This window comes from Anopheles stephensi, chromosome 2, assembly GCF_013141755.1.
Source record: "Anopheles stephensi strain Indian chromosome 2, UCI_ANSTEP_V1.0, whole genome shotgun sequence".
Taxonomy (NCBI): Eukaryota; Metazoa; Arthropoda; class Insecta; order Diptera; family Culicidae; genus Anopheles; species Anopheles stephensi.
The window spans coordinates 30,659,989-30,683,130 of record NC_050202.1 but is presented as its reverse complement, the minus strand read 5'-3'; the positions used below and the strand labels follow the sequence as shown (position 1 = coordinate 30,683,130).

Here is a 23,142-nt window from a genome sequence, read left to right as displayed (position 1 = left end):
GTGTAGCAGTAACATTTTTAATTGCAGTATTTAATTTTTATATTTTAATTTTTCAATTAATAAACATTAGCCACCCATCATCGTTATAATGTAAAACAAAGCTCGAACAATGGTTCACCAGCACCAGGCAAACGAACGCACCCGGCATAGAAAATCGAACGACTTCAATGCTTCCGTAACCGACGAACCTATTGTCAAATCTTATCTCCAACGACAACGACCAAACACCTCCTCCCCTTTTGGGGGTCTCTTTTCGGGGCCGGATATCACGCGGTAAAACAACAAAAACGACGACGCTAGCCTGCCGCAACAAAATACCGGTTGCCGATCGAATGACCTCCCGCCCAGTGCCATGGGCCAACCGTTTTACTGAAGGCGATCGGCCCGCCCGCTCGCAACGGATGCTCTGGACGAGAGCTCATCTATTTTGTTCCAGTTATTCAAATGCAGAATGCCGTCGCCGCACGGCTGCTGCTGCTGCTGCTGCTGCTAATCACACCGATAGAGCCTTCCCGTGTCGCGCCGTTCCGAACCCGGGTCGCAAAGAGTTCGTCGAATGAGTTATGCTAATGAAATTACCGCTTCAGCCGCATCTCGGTTGGCATTGATCCAAGGAAAACCAGTTCGTGTGGTTTTGGTGGCGCACACTCCCGCACCCGAGTATCTTCCGTCCGGGCGAGATGGAATTTGGTTGGGCCTCGGGTTCGTTTCAATTTTAACGACACTGCACATCGCCGTTGCACTGGTAGGAATCGTAGGATCGGTTGAAACTGCATCGACCCTGGCTGATGCTAGAGCGAACGAGCGACTCATCGAGACCGGCCACCACACATCGACACCGGCTGGTAAGAACCGTGTTTGGTTGCTCCGTTGCGGTTGTGAAGATCGTTTTGCATTTCGAGAATCTATTTAACGACCCGGTCCGTTCAATTTGCACTCCAGCGCACTCAACCTGAACGGTACGGAAATGGACGCGATATGTGGTTAAGCACTGTGACTACCATAATTGTAGGTTGTCGTTCGTGCTTTAGCGAGATCGAAAGCTTTGTTTTTTTTTGCACAAATGATTCATTTTCTGCGGCCGTACCAAGCCGGCCGGTGAAGGATACATTCGTCTTAAAAGCTGGTCAATGTCGTCGGTCTTTAAGGCCTTTATGGCGCTGATGGCTGATGGACCCTAGAAATTAAAGGGAAGAACGGGGATGGAACTCGAGAGCAGCATTCATTGGTGCTGTCCTTGCGGCGGCGGTCGGTAGCAGCGCGGTTATTAGATGCTAACAGCACCGGTAGCTCACTTGCGGTAAATCATGCGAAATTGAGCGTAGAATTAACTTAAACGGTAATAAATCAATCGCACTGATGAGCGCCGGCGATGTAATGTTTGTATGGCCAAGAAGCTCAGCACAAGGTGAAATGAGGAGATCGATGTTTTTGAGATGCTTTTAAGCTTACTTATAAAAGAGGCGCTGCAAGAAAACTCTCATTAATTGGCTCCAAAATATGCTTACTCGAGGCTTAAAAAGAAAACACTCATCGAGGTACGTTTCTTCTTGATTCTGAGCTTTGTTGGTGTTATTTCAAACGCATGGCTTAGGCTTGACATTCAATACATCGCTTCGCAGTTTATAACACCTTCACTGCCATAATAACTACGTCACCTATAACTCACTGCCTTAACGAGTCAGAATAACGAAGAACGAATTCCTTAGCCGTAGCGAGCTTCCTGTCGACGGGTTGCATCATAAAGCACCATAAATATGTTCGCTCGATCGTACCCCGGGGTGTGTTCACATTCGAATTAGCGCTTCGACATTCATGTAGCTCACAAAAAAGAAGAAGATATTAATGGCGTATCGATCGAACGAACATTTCCGTTTCGATTTGGAGATCATCATGATCGTTGCATCAAACTCTTCCCGCACGACTGGTGTGACAAACAGTGGTCCGAACGAGCTCAGAACGATTGGCAAACTTTACGATAGCGAAGAGAAGGGCAAACACACCCTCGCTGAGACGAAGTTCCCTTTCTCGCAGAACGGTTGCGCTTAAAGATCATCTTCATCATCTTCACGAACAATTGCTGGAGGCGATCGGTTATAAAATCAGCTCCACTTTATGATGTAATAAATAGTGCCCGCTCTCCTTTCGCTCGTCGTGCCCGTACGAGCATTCGTACATCCTTCATCATCTGGTAAACCCAGGAGGCAGCTGTACTGTGGACAGCTTTCTGAACGACGGCACTATCCTGAGCGGCACAAGTCCGTGGTCGAAGGACAGATATTTATCCGCGACCGTATGGCACCGATTGCAATCGCACTTGCGGGTATTTCCTGACGAATGAATCACAACCGTTCGATCGGGTAAAGTGTGTCCTTGAACGTGCCCGAGGGTTTTGATTACAGATGGGAAACCTCGATCGATGGTTGCGATTTCCTGCAGTTCGAGACAGTGGTGCGTGTGCCGTACGTAACGTTCTAAAATATGTTTATACGTTTTGCTGGTGCTCGTCCAAAATGTTAACGACTTGCGAGTTCTGACATTTGAAGAACGCACGTGTCCGGGTGCGTTTTCGTTGTTTGGTGGATGCTATATTTTTGGGAGATGCGTTGGGGCATCGGTTTTAATTGAGCGTCTTGTTTGTTTCATCAGTCCATGGATTCCAAATTTGGAAGGTTTTACAATGCAAAATCAAATTCAATGCTTAGCACACGGCATAGACAAGCGTTTTTAATTTATATCATTAGAAGTTATAGTTTTCTTCTTCTTCTTCCTTGGCACTGCAACCTCCAGAGGTTTCAGCGTGCCAATTCTGGCTTTCTGACACTTGATTTTACCCGTAGCTGGAGAATAAGCCCTCATGCGGTCTGGATGGGATTTGAATCCCAGTCCTGTCGTGTGCCGTGTCCGGCGTCGTTATTGCCTCGACCACCGAACCGCCCCAGTTTTTTGGTTTTAAGTCTAAAAAAATGTTAGAGGCGTTAATAGATGATTTTGTTCAAAATAAAGTGTAGCATTGTCAAGTTCAATCGCAACTGCAATATTTCCAACAAGCTCAAGAACAAGTTTCTGAAAACAGTTCCTAATTCATTACGAATTCATACGATAGTGTTAAAATACCATCAAACTGCCCATATCCAATAATTGTGATACAAAGTATGATAGGTTTGCCTATAGGAAACAGAACGGATACAAATATTGGGACGAATCGCAAAAACAAATTTCCTTATCACTATTTCCTGATTTCCTGGAAGAGAGTGTGAAGCAGCATCACAGATGAAGAGCTGACATCACTTTAATTATCTTGTCTATACGTTCTAGTGTAAAACAAAATATCCTGTGGCGTATACCTTCACAGAATAGAACAAATATCTACTCTACAGTGTTCAATTTGCTCAACAGACGAGTCATTGGCGCATGAGTTCGCCTTGTGTCCGAGAGTCCAACCAGCAGTTCAAACGCTCTGCAGACTATCATCAATTCCTGATCTAAGAGGAAGATATACAGGAATCCTGAGGACCCTTACAATAACAAAACAAATCCATCTTTCTAATTGATTTTAACGTTTGATGATTGGTTCATTTGGTAGTCTTTAGAGACTTTCAATCATTGGACTTCATTTGATAGCTCAGCCAAGCCAGCTTAACAAAGAAAATGGATAAGTTGCAATTGAACATAAAATTTATTATTTTGGGTCAGTTTCTTGAAGTTAGCAACATGATCATAAAATCCACCAAAGTATTGGTATAATCTGGTTCCAAAGACAGGTTAAGTTAATCGCTCTCCAGTATAGTGGATGCTTGCAAAGGAATTCCATACTCAGATGTTAAGAAGAATCGGCGAGCAACAAGTCAGAAATCAAATTAGAGATGGATTCATCGCAGTCTCACGATGAAATAATCAAAATAGATGATTAACTATGGATTATTGCCTATGTCTCACTATTGGTCAGAAAGACAAGTCTCCTAGTACTTATTGTTGAAATGGTTAAATCCTTGACGTTGTTAATTCTGGATAGTTGTTTTTATTATAAACTTATTATAAAATTGTTCAACATTTGGAAGTTAATATATTTGGTTTTAAAAATGGTGGTTTTAAAAATCTTTAAATCCCACAAGAAGATTCATGACTTGAGGATATACATGAGTTAACATCAAGTAAGTGAGTAATTAAGACTTTGATTGATGAAGTTACTGAACAAAAATGTGCTCAGCTATACAACCTATCTTCCACAAAATCCCAAACTTACACTAACATCCAACCATTTGTCTTAACTCCAAACTTGTGTAATCTTATCGAACGTCGATGACACACATGACCAGCGAACGACAAAACTTAATGACTTTGTGTAACACATTCGCTCCACACACCACATCTTCCGTCAGCGCATCGCAACACTACGCTTCGCTTTCGGACACAGCAAGAAGGAACTCACCTCACGCTCATAAATATACATTTATATTTTTAGCCCAAACATCGTTAGCGGTGTGACTTCTTGGCCCGCGAACACTGCCCGCTGCCACCGCTTCAATGTCAACGCATAGTTATCGTGCACGCAGAACGGTCGATTTTGAACTCTGACTCTGGCGTTGGTAGGGTCGCGATCATCATCTTGCCCTGCTCCTGGAAGGTACACGCCGTAGTCGAACAGTCGATCGATCGTCTAAAAACGGAAAGGAGGCTGTTTCGAGCCACCGGAGACTAACAAGCGTTCGAGGTTGAAGGCCGCTCGGGGTTCATTTTTGGAAGCCCGTACCAATGTCAAAGCTAAGAGCTCGGGCTATGAGCAACCCATTAAACTGGATGCTCACCGTCTGTGGTTTGGACAGTTCGCTACGATCGCACCGGATCGAAACTGGATCGATCGATCCGTCGATGGGTAGCAAATGTTGAAAAACATCTCCACCCTTCTTTCCGATGGTGCTGATGATCCACCCGATTGTTGAGTTGATGGTCAAGTTTAGGCCCGGGCAGTGATTTGCATCCGGCACTCCAAGATACCGGCAAGCGATGGAAGACGCTGATGCTAAGTTTCGGTGCTTCTATCCGAAGTGTTGCATTTTGTTGTTGCACACTCGATCGTTTGTAAGCGTGTGGTGAAATAGCTTCAACACCAGCTGCTTCCACCAGCTCGAGTGATGGTGATTGCCGAGCCGATCGATGTGTGGATGCCGTCTTTGCTTAAATCGAGCTCAAATCTTCAATGCTCAATGTCAAGTGCGGCTTTTGTAATGAGCTGCCCAATAAACAGAAGGACTTGTGCAAGCGTTGGGCTTTGTATAAAATTATTGCATCGATCACAATTCCCATCTGCTCGGGCCCATAAAAGGTTATGACATCTTGAGCGAAGGGTTGTAAAGCACTCTACAATTTGGCATAATAATTTTCCCTGAATGGAACGCTCTTTTAAGTTCGGTTTTGAATTTTCAAATTGGTCATAAATATGGATGATGAATTTACAAATTTAAATTGCTATTTTAGATGTTACCCTTACAATATGCAAAACTTCCCAACACCTGAATTCGTTAGGCCAAGCGAGTGAAAGAATTATGCTAAAGTGCTTTCCTGTCATAGTAAAGTTCTTTCGGTACGGGTTTTTCGACTCCAGCTCCGTTGACCTCCTCGCTTCAGGTCCCATCCACCAAGCGGAGTGTTGCGAAATGTGTGCGCAAAATGATCGCAATTCGGAGCGGCTTCCAAAGCCTTCGAGAAGATCAATTTGACGAGCACAGCCGTGCTCTTGAACCACTTTGAACAGCATTCCGAACCGATTATGATGCATTAGGTGGGCCCCTGACCGTTGTCCGCCAGCCGCCAGTCGTCAGCGGACAGAGGAACAAGCACCGCGAAAAAAAAATCCAATCGAAGACGAGATCGCGCGAAGATGAAGGATGTTTTTGTCTTATTTGCACACATTTCTCTCCACCAACCGAACACGTCCTCCAAAGCAATAGCTTGTTAATGGTGGATGGCCGCCGTCGCTTCATTGCTAGTTTGCATTTTTGTTGTTGCTATCTCCGGTCCGCGGCAAACCGTATCGAGCGAGTTGGAAGATTTTAGAATTTATTTTTGGCACCCGGCAGCGGGTGGAGTCGCGCTGCTTTGCATAACTAGCTCCGGCGCAATGCCGGATGAGTCGTCGGGCAGGCGATGGACGCCAGTGCCGGAGCAAAAGAAAGAGCTTGAGCTGGTTCTTGGGCGGATGGTTTTGTTTTTCTCTCTCTCTCTCTTGGTATCTTCAAGTTCAAGCTTTCAGTTTCATCGGTGGCGAAGAAAATCCCGAGCGAACGGAGCGAACCGTTCGAGCAGAACTTTTGCTATCGTTCGGTGGAATGAACTGGCAAAGCCAGCACCGAACCGGAATGTGGAATGTATCGAAGGTCACTGGCGTGCGGTTGAACTTTAGAAGGTAAGTTGAAATTGTCCGCTTCCTATCATGTTTCAGCGGGCAGGCAACCGCTAGCAGTGGTGAAGGTAGAGTTTTATGATGTGAAGGTCTGCACATTTTGTGAATGGAAGAAGAGTTTATTCATGAAAATGGAACTTTTTTAGTTATCTCACTTCAATTCAAGTCAAGTAGAGCTGGATCTTCCGATAAGCGGACCTAGCAGGGGTCGATAAGCTAAGAAGAAGAAGGTCCAAAGCATTCCGTCGAAGCAAAGTATAACTACCTTCAAAGGAGGTAATATAAGTCTAATACGTCTGTATAGCATTAATGAAGGGTTCTCCAAATTGCATCCACAGTTTTAAATCACTTCTGGACACCGTCAATTTCTACTGCTGATTAGAGCTTCTGAGTTATCTCCTAATAGCTCAGGCCGTCTTCGGATCAGTCTTAAGCATTAAGACTTAAGAATCAGTCTTAAGCAAGCTTAACCATTCAAAATTTGCTTCTACTATTTATTTTAAAGAACAATGAATGGTTAAAAATATTCGCTGCAAAGCAATGAAGAAAGATTCAACTATAATATCATAATTGAAAAAGGGAATAAATGTTCAATTTTGTCCTCTGAATTAAATTTTGAGCAGAAAATCAGCAATAAACTGATTTGAAAAGGTAAAATGCACCAAAATAATGCTCTGTTAATCCTTTCTACGGGGCGGTTCGGTGGCCGAGGCGACAGCGGCGCCGGTCTTCACACGGCAGGACCGGGGTTCAAATCCCATCCAGACCGCCTCCCCGTACGCAGGGCTGACTACTTTGCTAGGGGTATAACCAGTCACAGAAAGCCAGAAATGGCAGGCCAAGACCTTTCGAGGTTGTAGTGCCACCGAAGAAGAAGAATCCTTTCTACTCTCACAATTTGAGTTAAGCCATAAAATATCTTTCACAATCTTCTGGCCCTTTTTATACTCTCCATCCTATCAATGTTGCGAGTCCCAAAAACGGATTTGATAGCTATCATAACATAATTGCTGTCAAATTCATAAAAGATGACAGCAGCATCGTGCAGAGCCTCTTGCGATTTACGTTGTCGCATGAAATACTTTAACCTGTGCTCCTTGTTATAGTACCCTAATAAGATGCGTATTATAGTCATTTAAACATATCTAATATAATCCAATGTGATGAACTGAATCAAACTAGACAATAAAAAATGTCTTGAGCGAGAACGAAAACAAATTTATGTATTAAATTATCTATCTATTAAATATTATTATTATATCTATTAAATAAGAACCCTTAAAGCTTGTACCCAAGGTCAATTTTTTAATCTGGCTGCTCACTGCCGCTACTGAAAGATTCAATTCTGGTTAAAAGATTGTTGGTGTCAAAACCTTTTTGGGGCGCTACCTCGATTTATAGTACTTCTTAGGGCCCCGTAATTAATAAATTCGCCTGTGATGTCAAGACCGCTGCTACCTTCACAGTATAATGAAGCTAAAGAAGCCAGTAATGCCAGGTCAAGTCCTTCTGAAGTTGTAGAGCCAACAGAGAAGAAGGCTTAAAAAAGTACATCACAATATTCAGCTCCCATTTTCGAATAAAATTCCTTGACTTTCACTTTCTTTTTCATCACACTTAGAGAAGTTGCTAATGTTCAAATTATTCGTTCAAATGAGTCCAAATAAGTCCAAGTGAAATATGCGCTACAGATGATGATAAAATTAACACTTCCTTATGCAGCACACTCTTAATGCCGTTCGTAACCAATCGAAAAATACTTCACATTCTTTTTTTACGAAAAAAGGAAGCGACCATAAATTATACTTATTGTGAGTAAAAAAAATCTTTCATTTGGAGACTTGAGGATGCTTAAGTTCTCTGTAAAACAAATCGATTTCGTAGATGACATTTAACGAGCGGCAATTTCGGTTCTGCAGGCGTGATGGTGTACATTGACGCTTCACACAATATCGTACCGGATACCTTCCCTCCTCACTCTTAGCAGGGCTTGCGATCGGTGAAGCTTAGTCACGACCAACTGTGGCTGACCTTTGCACGATTACAGCGAAGCGGCACGAACGGCCTGTGCACGGCCGATGGGAAGATGCACCCGATCGGTACATTTGCCTACCAACCACCTGACGATGAGGATGATGACGATGATGAAGACCTGCTCGGCCGAGTCAAGTGTTGCATTGAAATTGATCGGCCAGCCCTTCCTTGGTGTTGGGAAAGAGCCGCCCAGTGCGCATTGTTCGACGGAGGTTCGTGTCTTAACTAGCATTTAAGTCGTTTTCGGTTGTCTACTTTAAATTCAATAAATTCGGATACTGTCGCATTATGCACTAGCGGACTTTTGCAAGCATTAAACGGTTTGCTAAGCGGTTAGAAAATGGTTAATGTACACCAACGCTTAACTAATAAAACTTTTTAATGAAAGCAGTTAAACCTTCCAGCAACAATTACAGCATCGCTCCAGCCACAGAATCGCTTAAAAAACATTTCAGCAGAAGCAGAAGTGCCCGGGGTAAAAACCTCGGAACCTTTGTGTGTGGCTCTCTCTCTCTAGCTCTCTATCTCTCCACCCGCGCTGAAGACATTCATGGGAGAATTAAAACATGGGTATGGCACAAGCAATGTGCATTAACGGCACAGCGCGCCAACGAACGGAGCACATTGCACAAAAGGGGGTGGCTTGATGCATTTCCACTGAGGCACTGAGAAGGTTGATTTGTTTTTTTTTTGTTTTTGTCCACGACTTTTTTTCTTCTTGCTTCCAACTGATGGGAGTGCGTGTTCGGTTTGCTGCGGTCGTTTGTCTGTTTGGTTTTTTTTCTCTGGCTGGGAATCTAGATTTTCTTGCGTTTCCAGCGTGGGAAGATCTCGCCGGCTAGAATCGAAAAGATCGCAAGATTTGTTTTGGGGTGTTGAGTGGGGGGGGGGGGGGGCGTGCTTTTTTGTGGTCTTCTTTTTGTTTCCCTCAAAGACCCCCCCTTTTTCGTGATCACCCTTCACACGCTAATGTAAACTGCCAGTGATTGCCAACATAAAGCGATTGGACGGGGAAGATACGTAAACGGTTTATAACATCAACAACAGAAAGAGTAACACAGCACACACTCACACACAGCACACCAACAAACAGTCGAAGACACCGAACGGTACACGGTGTGCTCCACTGACATTACAAAATTGGGCACAGTTTTGAGTAATGTCGGCCAGAGTAAGCTCGTGCCCTGTGAAATATGCACATCGCACTGGGGTGCTGGGGAAGGTCTTGGCTTCACGGTGGTTGGTAGGAAATGTAACGAATAGGGCTCAGTTTTCTGGGCAAATGCTGTGAGGATGAGTGATGATTTGAAGCGACCTTTGCTGGTAGTGCAGGCAGGAAGCAACGGAGCACAATCGTTAAATTGATTTCATTAACGAGTTTTAGGTTTATATAAACTAGAAAATGGATTGATAAGCTTATGATTATGTTCCAACATACTTCTCTCTTCAATTCTTCTCTTTTAAAATCGAGAGGTCTTGTTCTGTGATTTCTGGCTTGATTGACTTCATTACGATTCCAGATTTTATCATGTGAAGACCAGAATGGCTCTTGCTTAGGACACCAGACCTTCATGTACATCATATACAATACGTGTACGAAAGGCCGAAAAGCTAACCTTCTTCTTCTCTTTCTACATTGGCACTACCTCGAGAAGGTTTCGGCCTGTAAGTTTCTTGTTTTCTATGAGTTGATATTACCCGTAGCTAGATATAGTCAGTTCTGCGTACAGGGAGGCGGTCTGGATAGGATTTGAACCCCAGTGAAGTCGTATGAAGATCGGCGTCACAATCGCCTCGGCCACCGGAAACAAGCTAATCATCGGTAATATCCACTAGGTGTTTATCACTATTTTCTTACTTCTAGAACAACACGAAATCGTTCGACAAACGGCTGATTACAGCCATCCTCATACGTTTCGCATCAGTAAAATACAACATAAACTGTAGAGCAAGAGCAATTTCCTACCTCCCAGCTGTTTTTAGGATACACAAATTAAAGAAATCGTTGTAGAAACACCTGGATTTGACAGACATTCTACTACAAAACTCATCGTCTATGTGACAATTTCTAAAAGAGCCAGTTGAAGGAGCTTTAGGCGTGCTCCTCGTCTTCCGTCCGTTCAAAAATCGGATATAATTTTAGCAAGTAAATGATTTGTATAATATTCTTCAGACATTATCCCATCATTCTGTAGTCTCGACGGAGCAGCAAATAATCGTCAAAACTCTGAAAGAGCTAAACAAAATGGAATGTTTTAAGACAGTCTAAGGTTTCAGCTAATTATATTAAGGACCGCCCAGGATGGGGTTTGTATATTGGTTTATTGACTCATGTAATATTTTGGTAATAGTTCTATCTTCCGAAATCAGTCTTCGTTATCCATCATACGTATTAAATATATCCAATATTTGCGATATGTTCATATGCATATGCAATGCAATATATAACTAATTCGCATCATTACAACAACCCAACGGAAAGAAACCGATTGAAAAATCGCGCCAGCAAAACCCACCAAATCCGGTCCGCGATAGCGATTCTGTCCGCTAATCTGCGACCATTTTCTCCTAAATAATCCATTACCCAATTTCCTTTTATTGAAAATCACCAATCCAAATCGCACGATTCGACTCTCACCCCGAACAATGCAAATCATTCACTGCATGGTTACCATTCCCGCCGTACAGCACAAGACACCACGCGTCAACCTTTTGTCCCGCTCCCGTCCCACTATCCGCTGTTCGTCCAACGTGCACTTGAAGACATGCTTTTGAGTGCACACACGCACACACACACCCCGACTTAAGACCCGTGCCCAATTAAAGATTTGAGGGCGCTAAGATCCGTCATCCGTCCGGCCGTCCGTCGTTCGCGGCACCATCGTACGGGAGCGCCCGGGCTGTCGAAGTATTTATTACTTGAGTGCGAGCATTCGATGTCGAACGTATTGTGTTGCGATTTTGGACATGGTTCCGTACGGCCGTTAGGAGGAGCATTGAAGAAGTTGTTGAATTTGGCACCGAAACCGAACCCGCGCTGACCCGGCTGATGTAGAAGGGCGTCATAACGAGGTGTGGAAAATACTTCCTGCTTCGAAGCGTTGGTAAGGTAAGCGTGGTATAAGGCATATGGGCTGGAGGAGAAGCAACAACCGGCGAAGCACATCAACCGAACGATTACGAACAGCATTAGATCCAAAAGAGTAGATGAAGGTTTGTGATTGAAATCTTGATTTTTTTTTTCTTTGGGGTTGCATTCCAAACGAATTGCATAAGCTAACGTCTATTTTTGGGCAAAAAGGATAAGGTTGTTACTGTACAGAAAAGTATGAGTCATGCAGTACATTTTGAGGTGCAATAAATTTTTTTCGAATTGTAAATCTATGCTTTACAGAGAATTATTTGTAGAATATGCAGCAGTATCCTTTTACCTTATAATTAGTGAGTAGCTAGGTACAAGTTGTGGATAATCTATAACAATTGGCTTAACGAGCAGATCTTATCAATTAATAAGAAATTAATGTGAAGAACTTTTGGTTATGAAGAATCACATCAAAAGTTGACAGCAAGCTAAACATATTTTCATTAGATGTCCAGCGTGTATGGACTGGACATTCTCTTGATAAGGATGAAAAGGTTCCAGTACCTAGATTTTCAACCAACAAAGACTTACGTCTTCCAGTCAACAGTCCTCCTTCAATCCAGTCAGCCTTATCATATCCCGAACAAACCCCAATCGAAACCTAATCGAATCCTAATCGTATCATAATCGAATCATTTATGGATTCCCAATCGGCTCTCAATCAGAGTCGGATCGGATTCGGATCGGATTAGAATCCTTCTTTTTCTTGTTTCTCGGCCTAACGACCTCTTAGGTAATTCCTATTGATACTGCAAGGTTGGATAGTCAGTTGTCACTATGAGCGAACGGCCCAAATGGGATTTGAGCCCCGATCCTGCTCAAAGGATTAAGATCCCCATTGTATCCGATTCAGTTTCAGATCACTATCGAGTCCAATTCGGATTCGAATACGTCTACAAGGCTTGAATGGAATTTTTTTTCCATTTTTGGAAATATCCTACTGCTCTCTTGTTCATTGACACAACTTCACAAACAATATTTGCTATGAACAATTTGTTATGGATATTTAATCTTTTACATTTCTCCTTGTGTTTTTTATCATATTGTTCTAATTAATGCTGTAATGACATTAAATTATTTTTACTTTATACAATTTACTAGTTCTAGCAGTTGTTTTTGTTACCTTTATTGCTATTTTCCACCTTTATAAACTATTCAACAACACATTTGTAAGCCTCGCTCTACCAAAAACATGTTGTTGTTGTTGTTACACCGGCCTTTGCAACAAAATGTAGATGCACAGCTGTAAACTAAACGAGACCCACACACACACACACACACACACACACACACACACACACACACACACACACAAACACGGATGATGCAACATTTCTGCTGCACCGCAAACGCCATTGTCCGGCCAGAGTAACACGCTTGCTGAATGAACTTCACCATCTTCACCTACTTTTGCGCTCTCGGTCTGTGACATTTTCGTGCGAAAAGCGAAACTGAAGAAACACACCCAACATGCGTCAATCTTCGCCCCGAAGGTTCGGCATTACATCAGTAATGTCCCACCGGTCCAATTATGCGGCTCCGTGCCCGCTACCAGTCCGTTCGCCCAAAAGGCCCACCATAAAGAAACAAGAGCAAGAGCTAATTTTGCATGACACATTGATTGATTACCCATCAGATAGTAAGGGCTGGGTAGGGATGCCGAATTTTCTGTGGATGGATTTTGTTTCTTCTTTTTTCGACAGCCAAAGCTCGGCTTCACCCCAGACAAGCGCGCCGGTGTGAAAACGAACCACATTACGATGTACGTTTATGCGTATTCCCGCACGTTGCTGCAAGTGTCGAACAAAGGAAGCACACACACACACACTCACGGCTATTTGTATTGAAAAACAAAATCACCAAAAATGGACCAACCTCTACGTTATTCGGTGATGAGATTTTGGACAGATCGAGGCCATCGACGCGCCAAATCATCATCCGCGACGATCCGCTCGTGCTTGCGTGCTTCGAGTAGCTCCGTTTCGATGTCTTAATACGCTGCATTGCGGTGCGTTTGGGAACGGAAGTGGCCACCGATCGGTGTGATATTGCGTGCGAACCCGATCGGTGTTTGCGTCGGTGGGAAAGTCGAGCCCCGTTTGATTTGATTTGTTTCGTTCGGATTGCACCGAACAAAGGTAACGGCGGTAGACGCTAAAGCTGAGCTTCTTGGCTGGTATTCGGTAGCGGTGGCCCGTAAATGTCACAAAACTAATCTCCTGTTCTGTGTACGCTGATTGAAACGAGCAATGATGGGCTCGCCCGTTTCGGAGGCAGTATGGGCTTTCGGGGAGATTGAAATCTTTTGCCATCCAATTTTTCTGTGCGAAGATCCTTGAACATTCACGTTTTGTTGGTTTACTATAAAAAAATCATTTTGTCGTAGTTCTCCACTATTGTAAAATAGATCTAAAGTATGGCATAAAAATTCCTTTAAAATTAAGGAAGTGAAAATATGCGCTAATCCCATTAGAGCATGAGAGTATTGAGCAGGAAATGAGTTTAAAAGCAATTTGATTTATTCGACATTGATTTTTTCCCATTTAAAATAAAGATGAAAATGGGGTCAAGTCCATGGGTATGGGCTATTATTACGTATAGAAGAGATGTATTTAGCCTGGATAGGAGATTGGATGGTTTGAACTCACTAGACACTCTCACTTTCAACTCCTGTTGGTTTGCAATGCAGGAAGCGAAAACATTTTTTAGATTTACTATTTTTTGTGCTTTCAGTTTTTCTGTGTTGTAGCTCCCATTGCTCATTTTAGATTTCACTGAAGAACTAGAAGGTTTGTGAAATTATCTGTAAATCCTGGTAAAAGCTGATTACTTGATAGTATTTTATGTAGCAGATGTCTAGCACCTTAGAATCATACAACCGAATGCGGTGCAACCTGCTCAGTAAAATTTAAGGCACGGGGCAAAACGGTGGCCGTCTCAGTTCTATCGTCAAAGCCAGTCGAAGCTCGTTAGAATTCCGACAGGCATGAGTGCTAGAGCCAAAACGCTCTTTCTCAGTTGAAATGGGTTTTAATTTATGGGTTTTAACAGCGAAATTTCCAGAAAAAGTGATTTTTTGCTCAGTTGAGGGTAATGACAGAATTTCATTTTGTTTTATTTTTTATTTTTAGAAAGAACGGTCAGGCCCTATTACTGAAAGACTTGTGTCCTAATGTGGATACAATTAAAAGCTCGTGATTTCTCTTCAAATTGTACCATAACATCAATATCGCGAAGCAATATAATCAATCGGACCCTAACAGCCTTGGTTATAACATTACCATTATTATCTGGCGAGCTTCTAGAGGCTGTCAGCTAGACAACATCCACATGGTCAAGGTTCAAGGCGAAGAATACTTTGCTAACGTGCTAACTGTATGGCCTTGAGAATTAACCCTTACATTTTACCTAGTATGTACAAATCTAGTATGACTATCTGTCAACATTGTCAAAATAAATCCCTTAAAGGAAGGTGCATTATCCTGTTGAAAATATCTTTTATATCCCTGATCTACATAGAGTTCTAGGGTTTCTAGGTAAATTTGACAGTTACGGTTCTGTTTATAATTCGTGATTGCTTTCAATGTGCTCCTTGACCATCTTGAAATCAAGTTGAAATGAGATGGAAAATTTATTGGAGAAGTTTTGAAAATGAAAATCTAAAAATTGGACGCCCAGCAGACATTCGAATTGAGATCGACCGACGTGTTCCTGTCGAATTTAACGGAAAATGGCCTCCTAACTCCTCAAATCTGAACCTCTTGGAATATTTGTTGTTCATGGAAAAGTTAAAAAAGATTCCGATAGAACATCCAGCAACACCAATGAACGTTTGGTCAGGAAAATAATATCCGTTTCTTGCAGTCAATGACTGCAGGAAAGTTAGTGTTCAGGGTTTGTTCTCAGATGAGAATGACTATATCCAATGAATCGAATAAAGAGTATGATAAGCTACTCTTCCCATAAAAACTGTGTTAAATGAAATATTAGCTCCAAACAAAAATTTATTATTTTGATGTTAAAAATAGCTTTTAAATTATAATATAATCTTCTTCGGCTTCTTTAGCCTGATAACCTCTTAGAGTCTAATTCCTGCCATTTCAGGCTTACTAGACTTAAAGATACCATGTAGTTGGGTAGTCAGTCCTCACTACGACGGAACGGTCCGGATGGGATTTGAACACCGGTCCTGCCGTATGAAGACCAGCGCTGTTGTCGCCACTACCACCACCAGGAGACCGTCTTTATAATTCAATCATACAGCTTATATTATATAATTTGCCTTTTAGGCGTCATTTCCTTCTTCTCAGCACTTTAGTACAATTATATTATTATTTTAAATAAATAATATTATTCTTATGATTTTCTATAGTTTCTTGATGATGATTTGTTATTTTTTCGAGCCATTTATTTTTTAATTGCTCCACTTAGTTTTGTTCTCTTTATCGCTACCTAATTATTCGTCAATGTTTTAAATTTTTTATATTTAATTAACAGACTCCAGATACAGCTACAAATCTAATCATTTTTTTTCTTCTTGCTCCTTTTTATACTAAAAATTGCTTCAATAGTGCATCAACTGTTTGAAAGTCATAAGAGCAGCAAATATTATAAGAAAATCACTGAAACCACTTACCACTTCTCGATCCATCTGCAGTATGTACTGAAATCGGCCAATGTCACTGATGGTCAACTCCTTGCCGCCGTGTCCGTGACCGAACCGTCCCCCGATATGTCCACTTTCACCCACCACGTCCGTTTCGCCCACTCCCCGTCCCTCGCTGTAGAACTGAATGTTCCGTCCGTACAGCCCATCGTCGTCCTCCTCGGGGCCTCCGCGCACCAGCTCCGCCGAAGCCGAACGGCGGCTTACATTTAAATTGTTCTGCGGTTGCTGTTGCTGTTGCTGGTGTGGCTGAGTACTTTGCGTGCCACGATGCCGATGGGTCGGTGGTGGAGGTGGTGGTGGCAGCTGGCGTGGGTGGCCACCATACCCGTTACCACCGCTCTTGACCGACTGATGATCGGACATATTATTGCTGTCGCTTTCCACGGAAAACCCGTCCTCGTCGGTGGATCCGGTCGGACGCGTGGAAATGATCGGATAGCAAGTGCGCAACGGGGACGGGGAACTGTGTCCGCTGCTTCCACTTCCGGCGCCACCACCCACCGGGCCGGGCTTCGATTTGTGCAGCTTCGGATTATGTACGTTGTATTGTTTGTTCACCATTGTTTCAGCTTTGTCTGTTTGTGGGTTTTTAAGCTTGTTTTACTCTTCTCACTCACAGTGTTTTATTTTTTCGGAAGTAATGTATTTATTGGCCAGTCGCTACGTTCCTTCCTTGAACAACGACACCGGTTGCTACCGTAAAGCTTCGGCCGGTTTGTTTCACTTTCTTCACTAAATTCTTTTTATCGCCTAATAAACGCCAAACGGACAAGGGCACAGTCAACCAAAAAAAAAAAAAAAAATCGGGGAAAGCGAACAAATTGGATGAAAACGATCAATATTGTGACATTTTACGATGGTTTTGTTTGGTTAAACGAAAACTGGCTGGGAGATAAAACCCGGTGGCATAAGCTAGTGAGACAGTACAAATTAATCAAGCCAGCTTTAACGAGCATTAAGCTTTGATTTATGAGGAAATTGACTAAAACCAACCAAAACGAGGGAGCAATTTGGGGCAATTAGTCGAGCAAAGAAATTTAAAGCACAATTTATTTGAGAAAAAAAAATCAATTGATCATTGAATTTTTTATGAAGATTTATTGATTTTTTTTACTACAGTTCTTACTAAATTGTTCTAAAAATAGTTTCCAACATTTTAATTTAGCTACGGAAACTCGAAATGAGAGATTCATTTATAAGTAATTGGTAAAGCTTTTGAAGCAAAGTCTCCTTCTAAACGAAAAGATGATCAACACTCTTGAGAAGTTTTTCATTAATTTTATACCATACAATAACTGTTAACAGAATACTGTTTGTTTCACTTTTACACAAAACGACGAAAGAACTCAGAGCGCAATTAACTTTCCACCAAAAACACACTTTGCACACCCTTACGATGCGCTTTTCTCACACGGTTCTCTTTCGTCGAGTTTTCCTTTCACATCTTTCGTCACTTTAATGCAACAAAGCCTCACGCACCAACGTTGTCCGAGGTCAAGCAAACACTTGCACCGGGGGCACTGCATCTTTCTTTGTCCATGAAACTGTTGTTCACCACACCACACACTTGCTACCGTTTCTAAGCCACTCTTGGCACGTATCCTTCACGCGGTCGTCACTTTTTGGTTTTTGTTCCCCGAAAATCACTCACATTAACCGCCCGAAAGCAAACAAACGCGAGCAATTGGTCGCTCGAAGCAGCGCAAGCATTTAAACATTCACGCGAGGAAAAACCACCCAACCAGCCCAACTCGGCAACGCACCATTTGACGCACCACAACCCCCGAGAGTGGTGCAAGAAACACGCGAAGCAGCACCACAGCACGCACGCACGCCGCGAAATAGGAGGGAAGCTCGATTTTAATCCCGCTGCGAGTAAACGGGTGACCGCAACGAGCGAAAGACAACGAACGACTGGTACCGAGTGGTGCCGTGCCGAAGAAAGACATGCCTGAAGTCTGCAGCAACCGTCGTTCAACTCCCCACGCGCGTTGGATCAGCAAACGAACGAAAGCGAAACCGCTCGACGGCCACAAGCCACGAATAGAGGACGCCGATCGGTCGCGAACTCGATCGGAGCTTTCATGTGAGAGCTTTTTCCATCGGTGCTCGTGTGCCACGATCGTGGGTCGTAGCGGGGACCCGGTGGGGAGTCTTAACAACCACCCCTTCTTAGCTCCGGTCGTTCGGTTTTCCTTCACTTTTGCTTTCGTTTCGATGATCGGGGTGCTGAAGCTTCAGGGCTGCAGCGATGATCAGCTGTGGATATGATAGGCGCCACGCCACCTTTCCGTTGTTCTTTCTGTTCGTGTGATTGTTTGGTCGCACCGGTCGGCCGTGCGGTGAACCGAAGAGCGAAGACATGGAAAAAGTGTTTTATTTACTTTTGGTGGTTTATTATCGTTTTCTGGGGCTCGCACGATCAAATTGGAGCGCACAATATTTGGTGGAAACATAAGGAATCATATTATTATTAACCTTTTTTTATGAATATAATGTCACATACATTAAGTTCACATGCGTTCATCCTCTGCTCTTTTATTTAAGGGTTCTTGTTTTTATAAGCCATGAAGCATGATGTGGAGAGTAATATTTTTTAAGTTTTCTCACAAGTTAAATATTAAAAATCAACTGCGAACTCGTAGTAAATTAATTCGAATGTTTATCATGTTTCTACAGTTTCGGTGGAAAATGGAAAATTGTTTCGACGGTGTTAATTATTAATAGTAACTTAAGAACATGCTCAGATGCTCAGAAGGACTTTTGGCCCCGTATGTGTGGAAGGACAATCGAGGAGCCGCTACAATGACGAGCTCTACGAGCTGTACAACGATCTCACCATCGTGCAGCGAATTAGACTCGCCCTGCTCCGGTGGGCTGGTCACGTCATGTGAATGACACCGGACGACGCAGCCTGTAAAGTCCTTTTAGCCCGTTCACACGGACAGAGGAGGCGTGGTAGGTTCTACATGACCTGCTTAGGATTGAGCACGTCTTTAAAATGATCGCCAATCCGTTTCCTGGAAACTTTATCAAGGCTTATACTCCTCCAACCACTTCAAGCCTGAATTCAAGGAGCATACACAAAGTTTGGACGGATAATCAAGCGGGACATTGTAACACTCCTCTAGTAACTGAACTGTTTATCTATATTTTTAACTGAGCTTTTGAAAATAATAATTTCAATTGTCTAGGATAAATATTGTTTGGACGCAGTGACATTTCCAATCTTAATATTCACATACGCGTCTGAGACATGAGCTCAGTCTGAAACTGACGAATTATTCTGAACTGAGGAATTTTTGACTTCGCGTTCTACAAGCTGTTCGACGGTATGGCTCACCATTGTGCAGCAAATTAGACTCGGCAATCTTCGGTGGGCTGGTCTCGGCACGAAGTTTCATTCCTGTAAAGTCTTTGGATAGGCACTTTTTGAATTTTGAACACATGCACCGACATTTCGTAGTAGATCCAAATGGGGATAGATAGCTAGATAGATAGTAGATAGATGGGGCGATCCGATGGCAGAGGTGACAGCGGCGCAGGTCTTCACACGGGCAGAGCAGGAGTTCAAATACCATCCAAACCGGCCTCCCCGTACGTAAGGCTGTCGTAAAAAAGACGGGACGCGTAGACGGGTAAAATTAAGACACAGAAAGCCAGAAATGCCAGGCCGAGACCTCTCGAGCTTGTAGTGCCAAGGAAGAAGATGAAGAAGAAGATCCAAAGTGAGTTGGGATGATGATAAGACATAATGGATTGGCGGACGACGGCTCAAGACCGTATGATAAATCAAGAACATCCTCTTTCGTAGACCAAGACCTAGGCGAAGCGATTGTAGTCGCTTATCGTAAGCCAGTTTGTAACTAATTTCAAATGTGTATTTTATTACAATTTAACTTAACAAAAAATTATATTCAAATCTTCATATGCAGAAGAATTCCTATTTTTTTGGGCAATAGAGTCTCTATATTCGATCTGGTATAGTTTACTTAATGATTATGACAACGAATTGAGTTCCAATGTTCGAAGATTCTCGAAGCGAACTGAAAATTTATTGAATACATATAAACAAGGCTAATGTTCAAGTTAATTTCTCATATCCTATGTTTCTATACTCAATTTTTAATCTTTTCTAGGCTAACATGCTCCACTTCAAACCTACTCTCCGCTATTCTCTGTATTACTTTCGAGGTTTACGATAAACTGATGACAGCGAGGTGTTACAATACTATCGGCGCCAGGGACTCAAAAACCAACCGCGTACCGTTGCTTCGCACGTAGGACTGTACAATCAGTTTCAGACAGTTTTATGTTCAGGAAGCCAATATGTCGTGACAAGTCCCATACTACTCAAGATTATAATTGAAAAGAAAAGTAAAAATAACTACTGTCATAGACCACCTTCTTCATACTTCATTCTACAACTGAATAGCAGCTGGAAAATTGGTCCTACCACTAGTGGGATGGTGTGGATGGATCTTTCTAATAAGGCTGCTACTCGCAAAACATCAGAGGTGACCTCCTAGACAAATATTTGATTACCGCACTAATATTCAGCACAAAAAAAACCCTAAGCATCAACCCTTGCTATTGATGGATCTCTCTGCATAAGATCCAAAACTTGGACAGATCAATACAGTATGTGCATATCAAAGGATCCGTGACACATTCTTCCTCCGCAAAAAAAAAAACAACCTTTTGCATGGAATGTGAGTCAATGGCAACGAATAAACTGTTGCTGTTTATTTACCAGCTTCGCTTCGCTTTAAAGTGTCCGCACGGGAGTAATGATTATGAGCCGCCCATCATCCATCGACCCACCCAGCGTGATGGATCGATCTATTGACAGGCGTTTGTGCTAAGGAGAATTGTGCAACTGCAACGGAACGAGTTCACCTTCGACACTGCTCGCCAAGCAATCGTGACCGGCGAAGATGATACACACGACCCGTACATAGGTTCTATTGATGGTCGGTGTGACATGCATTCGGGTGGACCGTTATTAGAATAATGAAAAGCTGTCAGTGTGACGACGTTTGACCCTACCCGCAGCAGAAGATCGCAGGGGGAATAAGCTTCTTCGGAATAACTTCCAGCCCGATGCCAGCTCGTTCTTAACCTCGGCTCCGACCACCTAGAGTTGTTTTGCGAAGATCTATCGAAGGTGTGCGAGTGTGTTCTACCCGCCGTTCGGACGGTCCAGCGGCAACAGACAACGCACAACACACCATGCCTCATTAGGACAGCAATGATTGCCTTCAGGCCGGTTCAAGAGCCCACCGGTGAATACCATCCTCAAAAATGACACACCGAAACACCCAATTACCGGGCCAAGTATCAATGTCACTCACCGGTGATGGTTCGCTCTGCTTCGAGCCGTTTAATTAAACGCAAATCTCCGCTCGAGATTTTGAGATCTTCTTCCCCGTGCAGGCATCTCCCCATCCTTGACAGCTGTCAGTCAGGTTCTGCTTTCGCACCGTGCGGCCGCTTGCCGAGGAAAATGCCGAGCGCCGTTGCGATGCGTACACCTTCACATTCCAAGGCCACCCGACGTGAATCATCGTCACGCATCTTGGCGGGGAAAAACTGAGCGTTCGGAGATGGGGTTTTTTGTTGACGCGACGCGGCATGATTGTTGATCGATTGCCGATCGACTCGACAACGAGTGGTACTTGGATGCCACCGCCAGTAGGACGAACCTGATGGTGTAAACTGTTGTTTTCAACGATCTACATTTACGAGTTGATCTTTTTTTCTATTGTAATAACTTTCGTTTTCCGTTTCTTAAAGCATTTCACAGAAGATGCTGGTTGACTTTCAACGCTACTCCTTCGTCGATTGATGATTGAAGTGAAGAGGTTTGAATGCTGTCGAGTGCAGTGTAAATATAGGTTTATATGGAATCGATGAAAGGTATTTTCAAACATACCATATGGAGACTTTTTCATCGAATAGTTTCACCTACAAAACTGTCAAATAAAAAATAACAAGGGACTACCGATTTAATATGCAATAATGGACCGCTGCCACACTTGCAACGGTTTTTCGATGAGCAAACAGCAAAGGAAGCTCATTTGCAGCGTGCCATTATCGTCGTGACGGATTCATTTTGCAGACTCCTCATCGCCCGGGCTCGGAAGGGCTCGCAGGTTGGCCGGTTGGATCAGGCGGCCTTGGATGTGCGGTAGATTCCCACAGCTCAAAGTACAACGGCACGCTTGGCTTGTGTTTACAGGTTTCGGGTGAAGACAAACCGGGTGAATGAAAACCACATGCACGCGTTTGGAAATCGACACCAGCCGGCTGGATGTTGAAGCAGTGGACGGTATAGAAAGTGACGTGGGTGAAGTAATAGCCCATCGCGGAGTGCGATGAGAACGAAACCTGGTGCTGGACTAGCTGAGTAAAAATGTTGCATGTCATCGTGTGGTGTATTGGTGGGATGGGTTTAAAGTGAACGAAAATTGTCATGACATTCCAATCATCTCTATTCCGCTTCCATTTTTGTAAGCGTGGACCTTCTTATTTGCTGCTAAAGAACACGATTTTAATGAATTGATTAAACGAATAAGAATACAAAAATAATACACGACGATTAAATAGTGAGCAGTAAAACATAAAGCATGCTTTTACTTTCTCCTCAATATGCCCTATGCCCTTCGAGGCAATAATTTAACCTGGCTCTAGAGCTAGAGAGAACAGCTAACAAAATCTGAATATCACAGCTGTTTCCGAAACTTATAGAGAATTTTCGTATACTTTAACGAGTTATCCAATCGATATATTCAATTCTTTCAGCTAGCCTAGCCTCCAGAAATCGAAAGTGGTAAAAACTTCAAATCTGGCCCATCCATTACTCGCAGTGAGTTTAATATATACATACTCCTG

At 43.1% G+C, this 23,142-nt stretch overlaps 1 protein-coding gene across 3 annotated transcripts in view; it reads right to left on the bottom strand.

The window, feature by feature from the left end:
• LOC118508439 overlaps positions 1-18,186 on the bottom strand; it is a 50,714-nt gene extending 32,528 nt beyond the window's left edge. The window contains exons 1-2 of one of the 3 annotated variants that reach the window (XM_036048218.1): positions 18,012-18,186; positions 16,216-16,998 (exon numbers count right to left, since the gene is read on the bottom strand). In XM_036048218.1, the coding sequence (XP_035904111.1) occupies positions 16,216-16,809 (594 nt within the window). In that variant the 5' untranslated portion in view covers positions 16,810-16,998; positions 18,012-18,186. Of the gene's footprint in view, positions 1-16,215; positions 16,999-17,899 lie in introns of all 3 variants that reach the window. The other 2 variants (XM_036048222.1, XM_036048221.1) reach the window with 2 other exon arrangements.
• Between the last annotated feature and the right edge of the window lie 4,956 nt (positions 18,187-23,142).